At 36.4% G+C, this 15,615-nt stretch overlaps 1 protein-coding gene across 1 annotated transcript in view; it reads right to left on the bottom strand.

The window, feature by feature from the left end:
• Positions 1–15,615, bottom strand: part of LOC309874940 (ubiquitin-conjugating enzyme E2 E2) — a 212,912-nt gene that overhangs the window by 185,980 nt on the left and 11,317 nt on the right. The window contains exon 3 of the mRNA XM_082753757.1: positions 14,526–14,576. Within this exon, the coding sequence (XP_082609883.1) occupies positions 14,526–14,576 (51 nt within the window). The remainder of the gene's footprint in view (positions 1–14,525; positions 14,577–15,615) is intronic.

Raw genomic sequence — 15,615 nt, 5'->3', positions numbered from 1 at the left:
AATGATCAGTCAGTTCAAAAATGCTGGAATATTCATACTTCTCAACAAAACAATTTACATTATAATGTGCTTAAAGCGCATTCCCTCAAAAAAGAAATCAAGTTGTATGACACATATTAAACTTGCCATCAAGAAGCATCTTTTGTGGTAAAATAAGGCTCCCAGCAAATAAAATCATTGAAACCAATAAAAATTTGTACAGACAAAGAAGTTAACTATGGTTAGTTGATGTTTCATACTACTTAGCTTCTAACTTTTTATTTTTCTCTTCAGGAAGAATTAAGGAGAAAATAGCAAAATGGACGTTTACATGAAGGCTCTCCTATGCATAAATTTGCACAGTTCAAGAAAACATGATTTAAGTGTATTTTTAGCTAAACCAGTCAAAAAGCTGCAGAAACATTTAGAAACAAGGTTTACATTGATTCGGTTTAAAATCAATAGACTTAATATAATGCTAAATAAGACAGAAACAAAAGAATTCAAAAATCTATCTGGACACTTTTTAATTAAAATCAGTTTAAAACTAATTCAACCAATTCATCAACTTGCATGGCTTGCATATTTAGACAAAGCTGATGAATCAAGTCACTGTATAAAAGGGATAAAAACATGTAACAGAAGCTGGAAGAAAATAGCATAAGGCTTGCAAGCCAACTAGATGAGTGAAATGGCAAGCAAAATCAAACTCTATACTCTATGGAAATTTTAGGACTGAGCAGCATTTATTCTTGAAAAATGAACGCTAATGTATTGTACCTCCACAGATAAGCATCAAACGTACCTTTTCTATTCACTGTACAAGCATTCTGTATTTGATATTGAATTCTCAAGTCACTGACCACTTTCTAAAACTGAGACAAAGGCAGGAGGAACTGCTGGCAGAACGCTACCTTAATGCAGGACACAAAGTCACTGGACATTCTTGGGGAGAATGAAACTTCTAAAAGTGAAATACGAGAAGTTTTAAACTTATTCAAATGACCACACAATGGCACAGTTTTTAAGAATAAGTATGTTTGGATTCTTGGTTAAACTCTCAGTATCAATTTTGATACTTCCTTCCAGGCTGTTCTTTTTTTTTGTTGTTGTTGTTGGTTGGTTGGTTTAAAGCTTGCTTGCAACAAATTGTGCAAAATAGAGTCAAAAGTAATCACAACAACTATTATGCAATTGAGTCTTCTCTCCATTATTTATCACACCATATTGCTATTTCTGATTCCATTTCTTTATTTCAGACAATGCACAGTAAGAAGAGACAACTGTTTTGTAGCCTTGGTAATTGCCAACAACATAAAAACTGAAGTTACTTATCTATATTTTTTATAAGTGTTTGATAAACATTTAGTTGTTTAAAAGTAACTGTCCTCCTGATGGATATTTATCACCTTTTCATATTTGCATAAAGTCACCTCTAATCAGTTTGATATTTTGTACAAACTACCAGATGGCATTTGTTGCATGTCTGCAACACATCCATTTATCCAAGCAAAAAAAAAAAAAAATCATTTATTTCTTCTTAGTAACTCAATATAAATGACTACTAAAATTAGACATTAGCAGTGTCCATTATGATAAGAAAAATGTAAGCATATACTTAAGTATTCATATGAATAACCCAACAAGAGCACTTCTGCAGTTGGACAGTCTCACATCATTGTGGTACTTAGTAATCATCTCTGCATGTTTTCTCTCTGAAACATTGTTCTATTGCTGAGCTATAACAAACAAACCATGTATGGCTGATTATGCCACTGCACTAACAATTACAAGTTGGCCCTTTTCCATTTTGTTTGTTAAAATCTTCATTAGTCATGTGGAAAGCTACTAAGCCATACAGAATCTAAAAATGCTACAAAAACGTATGCAAGTGTTTAGGAGTGAAAATAAACCATTTCAGAATTTGTTTCTTAACCATAGGACTATAATGCATATTAAATGACAGAATTAAATTAAGAAGAAAGCAGTCTCCTACAAGTAAGTAATGACTTACTTGTGAGTACAAGTAGTATGCAAACACCTTAGCCATGAATCCACGGATAGTGATGGCAAAAAATTACCAGCATAACTTCATTTTATCTTTACTTTTTGAAGTCTTTAAAGTAACTATTCTATCATTGTAATGTGCTTTGTACAAGTTTTAGACATATTTACAATATAGTCTGTCTAGTAGAGTTATACCAGTTACAAATTTACTACAAAAACAGCATCACATTAACACTTAAAAAAAAAAAAAAAAAAAGGAACAGAACTCACTTCATTGAAATATTAGTGAAAACAAGTAAATCACTGATCAGAAACCCAAGGGTACTCATGTGAATAAGGGTAAAGTTGGTTCTGCAGTGCAAGAAGGAACACCAGTATCTAGATACAGCTACTGCTGCACAAAAATGAATTAGCAATTCTCAAGGCTAAAAGACCCCTGCAGCTAATAATTTTTAAACAGCACAGGAAAAAAAAAAAAAAAAAAAAAAAAAAAACACCTCTGGGGGGTACAGCAGGTGGAACAGTGGAATGCAGCGTATGCATTCTATTAAATTAAAATATTATGAAAGGAAGAAAAGCTATGTGGTAAAATCTTAATTTTGAATACCCTAAGGTGGAAACGGTTATGTAAATTGAATGTTGCCAGTCCCAAATTTTGGGACAGCCTTGTGGCTCTCTGGGACATGGTACTATGCTGTTTTATATAGTTGACCAGCTCCCTTAGAAAGTTACATAGCTACCAAGGCCTAAAGAAAAATAAAAATAAATAAAATAGCACCTCCAATCAGCATGAGATACTTAGAGTAATGCTAATAACTTGCAAGGCACAGCACAAATTATGACCTCTCAGATGCCTTGGTAAGGTCAAGTCACAGTGAATAAGGAGCCATATATAAGGTAACAGTATAGCTGCGAAAAGCAACCACAAACATAAAAGAATTAGGATGTGTTGACAAGAGGAACTCGAGTTTAAAGTATTTCCCCACAGCCCACACTGGGGGAAACCCACTCCTTGTAGTTCTGTAAATACTCAGCATGTTTTCACTACGGCGTCCATTAGTGATATTTATACACAATGATGACCTCATTCTCTAGCACAGTGAATGAACATGAGAGGAAAAAAATAAAATATTTTGGTTTTGTATTTATCAGCATTTGAGCTCATTTAAATACTACTTGAATAACAATTATCTTTCTCAGCTGAGCAGAGCATCAGGTTGGCAGACTGTGCTTCACTTCTTCTCAAAGTGACAATTAACCTTGATATCAGTCTGCAAAGTGCTCTATACTGGCAGCTGAATAGAATTATCATTATCATATAAATCATAAAGATTCTACTGAAAATGAGATAGCTGTCATCCCTCAGCTATTTGTGTTCAGCAAGGAGCAAAGCAAGTTGTTGCAGAACAATTTAGAAATGCGTCATCCTAAAGCCCTCACACCGTGGGCTTCTGAGGCTGTGTTTGTGGCTACCTGAAAATGTATGCCATACATGTATGCCTAAACACTCACAGTTAATATACATTATTAATTAAGTATCTCTCAGGGAGGTTTGTAATGCAGTAGGTCATTATACTTGAATCAAGAACTTAAATCTGATTTACAATACAGTAATTCCAGACCCAAATGAGATTTTCAAGTTGATAATGTGATGCCTATCTGCTAGACGGTTTCCCATCCCAACGATAGCGTTGATCACCTGATCTTTTTGTTCAGAACTACAGCTTACAACTCAGAAGACCTATAATTCAGTTAATGCCAGATCAGACTGTGGAGGGTATACCCAGACAGACAGATTACAGTAGCTGTGTTCACAACAGCCCGTTGCGATGCCACATTACATAGATGCTTCTTCCCTTCTAGGCACCCCAGACATGGAAGGAAGGAAGAAAATTGAGTCATCCTCTCTAAAAATTTCCCACCTTCAAACTTGCAATGACAAGGGACTGTGAAAATGTTTACAGCCATTTTTGATATGACATTTCATTTCTGTAACGTGCGCACTGTGTGTCAAAGTGTTTTACTGCTCTCACTGCTACCGGCAGGACATCCCTGTGAATAAGGTATGGCAGTGAAGCAAGCTCTCTTTCACAAATATGTTATAGACAGGTCTTATTTTATTTGCAACAGAACACAAATAATTAAGACAAATAGCTAATTGGGGGCCAAGTGGGTGTTGGTGTTTATTTTTTTTGAATTATTTTTTTTCCCCTCTCCCCTAGAGATAGCTACTATCTTTGAGCCAAATTACAGCAGACCTTATCCAAAAACCTCAGCAAAAAAAGAAGCAAGATGAAGAACATGCTCTTTGTACCTTCGGCACAAAATGACCCCAGGAGATCATTTTCTACAAACAATGTTGCAGATTAGGTGCAAGCAGGTGTGTTGCTGACCCAGCCAAAGTCACTCCTCCTGGGTAGGAGATAACAGTGCCCACACTCCCACAAAGAATTGTGAATGAGCAAGCCAGGATGTTTCCTACAATGCTTGCTGCAGAAAAGTGAACTTACCCCAGTATAACATGGATCAATGCTAATTCCTGTCCAATAGTCAGAGGCCAGACATGCTTCTATAAAGCAATTCCATCAAGAACACCACTTGTTTCAAGCTACCCAGCAAAATCTGAAATAAGGGGAACAGTCCATTTTCACACTGGAGACTTCAGCAAAATTTCTGTGCAATGATTAAGTCCAGTTAACTCCAGCCAATGGCTTAACCTGGAAACTTTAGCCAATCCCACCTAGGATTTCTGTTACTACACCAACTAGTGCTGCATTAACCGTAATAATTCTGAAACCAGCTTTCCTGTGAAGCCATTCTGACTGAAAGCCCCACATTTGAAACTGTTTTTTTTTTTTGTTTTTTTTTTTTTCCCAGGTTTGCAACCCTAGCCTAAATACCACAGCCATGAGCCTAACAACCAGTTATTTATAATCATGAGATCTGAAATTCTGTGCTAGGCAGACATCTAATATTTAATTCATAAACTTCTCTGAAATTAAATACATTACTCGCATGCTATCCATCCAATTTTGAAGAAATATAACATGCTTCATTTTATAGGTAATATATTTATTTATCTTATGTAGGCTACCCAAGGTACCAAATAATGAGTGCACAGCATTTTAAGGTCTCTGGATCACTCCTATGGTAAAGCAGGACTCAAAAATCTCTCTTTTGCTCAGTAGTATAAAGTCCTAGACACTGCCTTCTTACTTGTTAGCAGACTAATCACAAGTTAGTGTAATAAAACATTTATTTTGTCATTTTTGAATTAGAACATAGTAAAACGTAAAATAAATCTATTTTGTTACTGCATGTTTTTATGCATTACCCATGTAATTACGACAAATGTATTAAATACAGTCCTGGTATCATAGGAAAAAAAAGAATTTTCTTTGGCAGTTTTAAAATTATAATAAGAAGGATAATCACCTTTCTTAGATTCAGAATGTAGATTTTCCGTGGTCATTACTGTCCATAATTTCCCAACAAAAGTTAAATTGCATATCATCTAATCTTGAAGATATAAAAAGCCCTTCTGTTATAAAAGTGGACCTATACTAAAAGGAATGCAATAATTTCAGAAGAATGAATTTTTTGGCTATTTCTCCATTGAACTATATCATCATTTTCAGATAAACGAAATTCTGTGTGAAGAGAGACTACTGGATTTTATATAAGAAGACCAGCTACGTTCAGGCAATTCAAAACAAATGCTTTTAAAAGCTATAAATTTCATAAAAGCCATACTAAGGTCCAGGTTTCATAACTGTTATGCCAAGCTTTAAACTTAAATAATAAACATGAAAGAGGTAAGCTCTAAATTGTCAGCTGTGTCAGGTGTTTACTCAAAGAGTAATTGACATAACAGTGGACAGCCTATTCTTCAAATATAACTCAATCTCCTAAATTAGGTACAAACCCTTCTATTTTAGTCTTAGCTAGAGAATCACCATCTCAGCCTCTACAATGTTTACAACATTAAAAGGCTACAAACATCAAAAAAAGTATATTATCACTCACCTATGGCCTTCTCGAGGCACTGTATGCATCTCAAGTTAATAAAGGCCACATAAATACAGCTTTTGTGCACAGCAGACAGTAAATCATGTATTTAATTACATATTTCTCTGTAAAAAACAGAAACAGTTGGCTCTCTGCTATTTTTGTTAACATTAATCAGAGGAAACTTCAGATTCTGGCATAAATTTGACTATCATATAAAAGGTAATATTTAAAATACATAATGCCTTACCACACAAACACGAGCTGCCATATGTGAGGCGCTGCTAAGCATGGTTTCTATTAAGCCGATACACAGTAACTGGCTTCTTTCCAAGCAACATGGAAGTGTTTAAAAAACCCTGTTTAATCCAATTCCACAGCTTTGAAACAAAAATAAATTAAAGTGCTGCAAGAACTGTTAAAATGAAAAATTAAAGGCATGTAAATAAGTGAAAAAATAAATTGTCAGAGAAAAGGAAAACAAAGATTACTTCAAGTAGATATCTTAATTGTAATTAGCAACATTTGGCATGCGTTATGATATGATTCAAAGCTGTAGCCAATTAGATACCCCAAAAAGCTTGTAAGAAAGCTGCAAATGTGTAACTACAGCATAAATAAGTTTTATTGCACACCAAGAAAACAGCACCCAGATCAATTTCATAGTTTGTTTCCAAAAGGCTGTAAAGCATGCTCTGTTATTAGTTCATGACTTTTTATTCTTAAACTGCAGCTTGCCTTCTAGGAGATTTTGGAAAACTATTTCATTAGACTATTAATTGTTAAATCTGTAAACATTTAGCGTATATCAAGAATAAAAGACAAATTACAGCATTGCCTTAGACTGTCATGCCTATGTAAAAATAAACAAACAAACAAAACAAGCGAACAGATGAAAGAATAAAGTATGTAAGTTAACAGCTGTTAAAAAGCTGCAGAATCTTGGTGTTGAAACAGAAAAAAAAATATTTAGTTATTTATTTATTAAGATTCCCAAGGGAAAAAAAAATATTTTTTCTTTGGCAGACATAAAAGATACACAATGGCATTCAGGAAATAACAAATTTTTTACATGCCTTTTTGAAGTTTTCTTAAAAAGGAAATATTTTTACACTATTACTTTAAAAATCAGAATTCAAATTCTGATCAAATGTGGGCGTACTGAACTCAACAGCATTCGGCGCTTCTGAGATTGTGCCATTTATTTAAGGAAACAAATACTTCATTATCAGCAATGCTGTCAGTCCTAACCAACAGACAAAGTACCTTCCATTTCCCCCATTTATTCAATAATGAGTAATTTACTAAAGGGTAATGAGTTGCTAATAAAAGCATGTTTCTTACATGATTATTATGAAATGTAAGTAACTGCTTGTTCAGTGCAACAATACTTACTACAGTCACTTTTAAATAACTCTGCTCTATCAAATTTCTGCAAAGAAATTGACTCTTATGTGTTTTTCATACAAAACACTACATTACACTTAGATAAAAAATTGAAAAAAAGCACCACAGAAATAGCTAACCGAATTTAATACTATAATATAATATAGCCACTAATATAACTACTTCTTTACGAAGTCTCCTAACAACAAGGCAAAGTCTCAGCCAACATGGTTTTGTTTCCCTTGCTGGCAAGCTATGACTGTTTATTTGACACACTTATTTTAGGTTTTGGTGGGGAGACGTTGTTTTTTGGTGTTTTATGATGGCTGTATTGAAGAGATTACAAAAACATATGCATACAATATCATTTTTATGTTATAAACCACATTCAGGATGGCAGGAAACGTTTTTCTTCAGGTAAATAAAAAAGGCCAAAGGAAATGTCTATGGAAGGTAGTCTGAAAAATTCTGCACCAGAAAGCATTGGAGGACTGCCCTTGTTATACTTCCTAACAGGGTAGCTTACAAAGACAAGCTGAACCAGATATAAACCCACTGGAAGAAAAATATCTCTGTTCAGAATTTTCTGCACCATTAATATTTGAGTGTTTTTTTGTTTTACTTTATTTGACCCTTGACAGAATCATCCATTCCACCTTCCCAATACTTGGCTTTAAACTAGACCTTTAACTATCTAGTACACTAAGCACACTACAAATGTCAAAGATCCATGGATCCTTTCGCGTCCCTATAAACTCCGTTCTGGGCACTTGCATGCCTTTTTCTGCTTCAAGGAATGGGCAATCGTCATGACCCCTCATTACATCTAAATCTCCACCCATACTTCTGGCTCAGCTGTTCCAGGGAATAAGTTATGACATTCCCTTGTTCTTCCAAATGTACACTAACACAATGCTTGCTGAACTATTTTCATTCTTTGCTAATAGCTTTCTCTTCTCTTTTCCTTCTAGGAAAGAAGGGGTCACCTTTAGAAAACTGGCAGAATTGGCAGGAATAATACAGTGGTATTGTTACACCGGGAGGTACCCATGGGTGCTGTCAGCCTGTTCCTTGTTTTGTCATGGGTGAGTGAAGTTGCTGGTTCTGGCAAGCAGCCAGTGGCAGGATCCCTTTACTGCTCCCCCCCTCCGCCGCCCCTCCTTTCTCCCCAGTGGTCTTCGTTAAGAGTGCTGAGGCTTCTAGCCACCAATGCCTGTAACGGATCCTGCAGCTTCTGAGGGCTGCATCTAGCCAATCCTAAAATCGCCCCCTCTACAGCATCCAGAAAATGACTCAAGTGGAGGTTCAAGCTTTAGTTTATTAAATTAAAAAAATATGTAATTTGTTTCTTTGCTATCTTACACCTATGAAAGGGAAGGGCAGTGGCCAGCACAGTGCTGTCTAGTACTTTTTCATCTCAAACATACATTTTCCAAGATATCAGATCACTAAGAAACATCAGCTATATTTTAGATACTTAAGTACACTGCATCTTGACAACATGGAAAACCCACAAAAAGAAACATGCATGCATTATTTTTAATAACAGATGCTTCAAGAACAATACTCCATCAAAAGGTCATTTCAACAGTCAAAACCAGATATTTTTTTTAAAACATGTTTTAGTAGAGCTGCATATTTCAGACCTTAAGGCACAACTGACACTTTCCTGCATTGTCCTAAAAGAAAATAGCAAAAGGAATTAAAAGATTTTATAGTAAAATGTAACTTGACCCTTTTCATCCAAGGTACTTCAAGATATCATGGTAATAAAACCAAAGTAATAGTTATAAAAAAACAGGCGTGCAAACTCAAGTGATAAAATATAATATAGTTGCTATTATAAAATAGAATCCCAGCACAATTATCAATTTACTTGTTCTTAGGACATGCTCCTTGCTGCTTTTGAGGCAGAAAGGGAATCAACATTAAAAAATAAAGCAGTTGCAATGTGCACTCAAAAAGGTTTTACATTCATTCTTTTACCCTCAAATGAATGTTGATACCTCACAGATTTAAAACAACGGGATCCTGAGCATTAACATCACCGCTCTGAGGCTCGTCTTTTTGATGAATTCTTGCTATTTGCTATAAATTCTGAAGAGGTCCAGCCAGGAGAAGTTATATATAGTTTTGTGTCACACTTTCTCTAAAAGGTTATAGAAAATTAACTTCAGATCAAAGTAAGCCTACATAGGCAGAAGGTAAACTCCACGGGTAATGTAACGTAACAGGAAGAAAGCCCAGATTCATGCCAAGGAAGCTGGAAATGCTTGTGAAGAAAAATGTTCAAAGAAAGCATTCCTTATTCCAGTTTTCATCTTGCTCACACATTAGCATCACATGCATCACAGTCATGTGCCTATGGCAACGAACTGATGCATCCTTAACGAAAACAATCAAAGTCGCTGAGAGCAGTTTATTTTAAAATAGAGATATAAGCTGCTACATCTTGAAAGATATTTTTTTTTCCCTACTTGAATTTGGCACTCAGGTTCTCCTTCAGTGAAACCCCTACCAGAAGAAACTGATGTCATGAGCACAAGGTCTAAAATAAAACAAACAAAACCAAATCAAAAAACAGTAAGACATCTATTTGCTCACACTGTAAAGCAATGCAGGCATCCATGATTAAAATGGGTGTATGCACATGGGGAAAAAGGGAAGATCACCTTGAACAAGAGGTAAGGAAGAAGAATTGGGTATGCCAGGGTAGCATGACAGATAGTGACCATACCTGCTGCTCTAACCCCTTGCAATTCTATCACTCTGCATTGGGGAGTAATACTGACAAGTCCTTTCCCTCTGGTCTTCCTATGAAATCGTGCTAACATTTGTTTTCTGCTCCTGACACGTGCTATCTCCTTAGCTTTAAAGTACTACGAGGCAAGAGCTTAAACAAATGGCCCCAAGAGAAGAACTTAGATCGACGGGATTCATGTAATCCCTTAGAGTTGTGAAGATCATGGCCTCACCATTTTAACAAAAACAGAGCCAGAGCAATATTGAATAGGAATGTCAGCCTTAATGTAGTCATTAATAGCACAAGAGGCATCCATGAGGCACACTGACCTCTCCCCTTAAACCAAGTCAAATAATTTTCCCGCTCCACTTGACTCCTCTCTGCATCACCCCAAGAAGAATTGCATTTTAGCAATCTTTTCAGTGTGATTGGCTTTCAGAACTGAAATACGAGGGTCAGATATGTTGGTTGTTTGTCAGTTTTGCAGACAGCATAAGAAGCAATGAATTAATGTAATGATTCCAAACGAATAGAAGAGATAAAGCTACATGCAGGGTGTTAAATTGATTATTTTGGAATGTGTATCAGTCAATTTGTCCACTATGCTACACAGCTGCTTAAAGTCTATTTCTGAGCCTCAAGCATCACCCATATTGCTACAGGGAAAAAGAAATAAAATGAATACACATAAAAGGAATTGCAGTAAATACACAGAAAAGAGGACAGTGACACCTATTGCAGAGGACATCAAAAGAAAACACAAAGAGGAAGATGGGGAACAACAATGACTTAATAGGAAAATTCTGAGCAGTTGCTCCAAATGTTGTCCACAGAGAGCTGCTATTTGCTTTATGCTGGCTCTCCTTGTTTCCAGCTGTTAAGTTCAGATTGAAAGAAGCTAAAAATACATGAAATGCTTTCCAGATATTATTTTCCCATGTAACCAATTGGTATTAGTTGCCACAGAGATGTTCTTTTGCCAGCAAGAAGGGAAATAGTATACTATGCTGACAATAGGTGTATTCTGAAATCTGCTGTCTTTGACAAGATGCTGTTCAAAATATAGGAAAGACTTAAAAGGCATTATTTTAGCTACAGGAATTCCCAACTAGTCCCATATTCCAGCAGTGCAACATATGAAAATGATACTGAAAGATTAGGGTTTTGTTTGTTTGTTTTATCACCTGTGAGAAAAGTTGTACTTTGTATTACTCTGAGGTAGGAGATGCACAACATTTTTAGCAATGAAGTTGTGGTGTTTCAGTGAGAAGAAAAAAAAAAAAAAAAAAAAAAGAGCAGGCTGCAAAATCTCTACAATTTAGCTATATTGTTTCCTGACAAACTAAAATGTCACAATGCTGCTGACTTAAAATACAAACATACCTGGTTAGCATTCATGACTCTCCTTGACAGTAAATTAATCTCTGAACAAAAAAAAAAGGGGGGACAGGGACATACCAGAAAACATCCAGTTCTTTCTCTAAAACGGGATGTATAACAGACTTTATTTTACATGCCTTCCTCTGAAAATAGCAATGATTACACCGCTCAACTCCCACACACCCCCTGACCTGACTTTCTGACACCTAGTACATTATATATTCTCAGTCCTGGGGAATGATCCAAAGATTGTCAACAGGACTCCTTTTATTGCCAGAACACAAACTACAGCATACAAAATACATTACCGAGGTAAACAGGCAACCCTGACTTCATCTAAGATTAAATCCTCTTTTAAAGAGGAATGTGATAGATTTGTCCTTTTTTGTTTGTTTGTTTTTAAATGAAATCTGAAATCCACAGCTTTCCATAGTTTTGGAAAAAGATGCTGCAAGTCGCAGCAGTGATAATCTGCCAACTACAAAGCACATGTGCAAGCAAGACTTCTTTTTTGTTTTTTGTCTTTCAGGCAAACAAGATTATATCTCCTATTCTTTTTGTGGGGATGAGGCGGGGGAAGTGTTAACATTGCAGCTGACGCAGAAGTGGAAGCTGCAACTCCCTTGGAGCTTGTATCGACTCTGTAGCCTACCATGCCATTAAGAGATGCTACTGTACTACAGAAATTGTTCCATTTTCTTTTTTTCTTCCCAGAAAGAGACAAACATGAAGGTTTGGTTTGCTGCAGTTAATTGAAAGTCTTGCAGCATATCTCACGATATTCCACCCAAGTTCCAATTCAGCACAGTATCCTGAGTATCAAAAGTTCCTAAAAATCTGCTTAGATAGCATTTGTGAATTGTGACGTTTTCCTTCGTATCTGGTGACATTTAGTTTGGAGCTTTATCAGATTGCTATTGCCCAAGCATGATTTATTTTTATATATAAAATTCCCCACTGAAATAGAAAAGGACACATAGTGAAGGTTAGGCTGGAATTGCAACCATTTCAAGCAGCCTTAATTTGTAAGGAACTTATTTTTATGAAATGTAACTTCTTAACTGTAAAGATACCACCACTTATAACAATTACCTAACTTTTACTAAAAACAAAAAAGTATGTGTCAATACTTTAGGGTAAGAGATACTCTATTACAGCTTGGCTTTCTTCATTATGCTAAAGAACCACGTCTGGCTGATGTATTTATTTTGTAATGTTTAACTATAATAGAAAATAGATGAAGTTCAAATGAAAACACTGTTTAGACTGTGTCAACAGAGCATAAAACTAAATGAAGTAATTCTGAATCGACTATAAAACATATTTGTTAATAGTAAAGTTACTAATGGTTATCTATCAGGATCACAGCAGACACTAAGATAGATGCAATTTTTTGGTTTTGCAAAACAGCATCATGCAGTGCATTTCATTGCTATTTTATCATTAGTGTAAATAATTCAAAAACAAAGCAAAACAGGAAATCTGCAGCTAACTTTTTTTTTTTTAATTGCAAGTCACCAAAGGGCTTTCCACTAAAACCGCCAATGCTCAGTTTACATTTGCTAGCAAAAGAAAAGCAAACAACAGTATTTTGTATACTGAAACAACCGCTTTGTTACAAAGGGAAGGATTCAGAAAACTAGAACAAATGCTACTGCTGTAAAAACTAAGTCTTCTAGACTCAGTTCAAAGACATACACATTCTTCCACAACAGACTACAGTTTTATATTCATCTCAGCAAATCAATCTACTAATAGGCATCAGTCATCAACACGTAAGTAAAGGCCTGCCGTTTGAAACAGCTTTGAAGTGATTGGACTTGCACACAGTCGTAAGTATGACAGAACAGCTTAGCTATTAAAATGTTTCATCTAGCAAAGAACTGTTCATCCTAATTGACTGAAATACTCTTTGAATGCTATTATTGCAAGGATACTTTGCTATGCAGTGTTTTAGTACATAGCCACTTGACTTACATCTTGAGACCCAGCACAACCACATCAAATCTTGTTAGAATGTTTTCTCACACATGCATTTATCAAGAGACCAAAACAATAAAGCCAACTGTCATTTTTACTACCAGTTGCTTAGTTAATTCAATACTGAAATGTACTGGGATTCATTACAAAAGCTGCGTGCAATCAGACATTTCAATCAATCTTGCCTTTTGCCGCGCCTATACAACAAACGTGAGCGACCACATCAGCTGGAGTCAGCCGGCAGGACAGGATGGAGCTGCTCACCTGCTCCGTGCCTGACTGCTCGGTGCCAGCAGTACCACTGCATAGCTCCACCAAGCAGAGCTGAGCAGCCCTGGTGCATGCCCTGCATGGACCACATCTCAAGTTGATGGGCAAGAAGCCCCAGACATACATCTGAAAACAACCACACACCACCCCAGCTGCAAAGCAATGAGGTTTTCTAGGCCTGCCTCATTAATCCTCTCAAAGCAGATTTTAAAAATGCTTTAAGTAAATACCTCACAAAACTATTTTTTTTTTTAAAAGAAAAGCAGTAATTATTAGGAAGCATATGTGATGATAGCCTCCATTTCAGGAAGTTTTCACTATCATAATTGATCACCAGAAACGCAGTCAGAAGATTAATAATAGTTTGCGCTTGTAGCATTTTTCCTTCTCCATTATATTCACAGTGTGTTAACAATTTGCAAGAAAAAGGAATCAAATACACCAGTAACTGCCACCAAAATTATATTTTACAGAAAAAAAAAAAAAATGCTGTCAATTTAATACCTCCAATAAGTGATTATTTGATTTTTACCTTGTATCTATCAACACATCATACATTTCATTAGTTTTTACCATTACTTTTGTTACCAGGAAGTATGCCACATCAGTTCTTTGTATGTAGGCAAACACGTTATCTGTCATCTTTTATTCCCAAACTGCTCATTACCATAAAGGAGTGGATACAGTTACCCCAGTCCTCTATGTATTTTCCACAATTCCACATATTCCATTTCCATATTCCAAGTTAAAAAAAAAATCCATGTGAACTTACCTACAGTTGGGAGGAGGGTCTAATGTAATTTCTGCAAGTTCTTTCTGAATTCTTGAGAGGGAGGAAAAAAAAAAAAAAAAAAAAAAAAAAAAGACATCAGGGCTTTATTTTTGCAAAATATTTCATTCAACTTCATAAGCATTTCTACAGCAATTAATAATAATAATTCTTAACATTTCTAATGGAAAGCTGATGCTATAAGTTTTCATGAAACTGCTTAAGATCAAGGTGCTAAAAAACAATTTTTTTTTTTTTTTTTTTTAAATGAGCACCCAAATATCAGATGAGTTATTCCATGCACAGCCATCTACAAAACCCTGCTTTTCCTACAGGTCAGGGTTCTCAGCTCTCATACACCTTACTTCTCCATCTACCCTCTGTTCATATGCCTCACAGCTCTCTGCCTGCTCTCCAGAATATTTAGCTTGATATCTCTTGTGCAGTTGAGTGTTCCCTTCTGTTTTTTTCCCTTCTGTCAGTACAACATTGTTGCCTGTCATCCTCACCCCTGCTCTGACATACAGAGCCTGGCCCAGCCTTCTCCATAGCCTCCTTGCAGGTGTCATGGGGCTGCTACGAAGCCCCCCTGCTGCTGAACGTGCTCCGTTTCTTTGTACTAGGAAGCCCAAAACTGGAAAGGTTACTGCAGATGCAGCCTAATGAGCGGTGAGTAAAGGCGAGTGATTGATTCCCTCTACCTACTGACTGTGCTCCAGTTAACGCAGCCCAGGGTGCTGTTGAATTTCCTGAGTCCCCTGTCAACCCATCCTGCCTAGGTCCCTCCGAGCAGCAGCCCTACCCTCGCGCATATCAACTGCTCCCCCAGTTCACCATCATCCCCTAACTAAGAGCATGTGCTCAGCCACATCCTCCTGGCTACCAATACAGGCCTGAGGCTGGACTGGCCCAGTGCAGGCCGACGCAGCGGTGCTCACTTGTTACTGGCAGCCTGCTGGAGATCCTCTTCCAGTCACTGCAATGCAGTTCTTATGGATTTCTGGGTACTACAAGGCTTATATTACCATGCCAAGCCCTTGAATTCTTAATCTGCACCACATCTGGCGATATGGCTCCTTTTCTTTATACCAGC

The sequence above is a fragment of the Aythya marila genome (assembly GCF_965140915.1).
Source record: "Aythya marila genome assembly, chromosome: 2".
Lineage (NCBI taxonomy): Eukaryota > Metazoa > Chordata > Aves > Anseriformes > Anatidae > Aythya > Aythya marila.
Note: the sequence above shows the minus strand (reverse complement) of the source record. Positions and strands in the feature narration are given on the sequence as shown.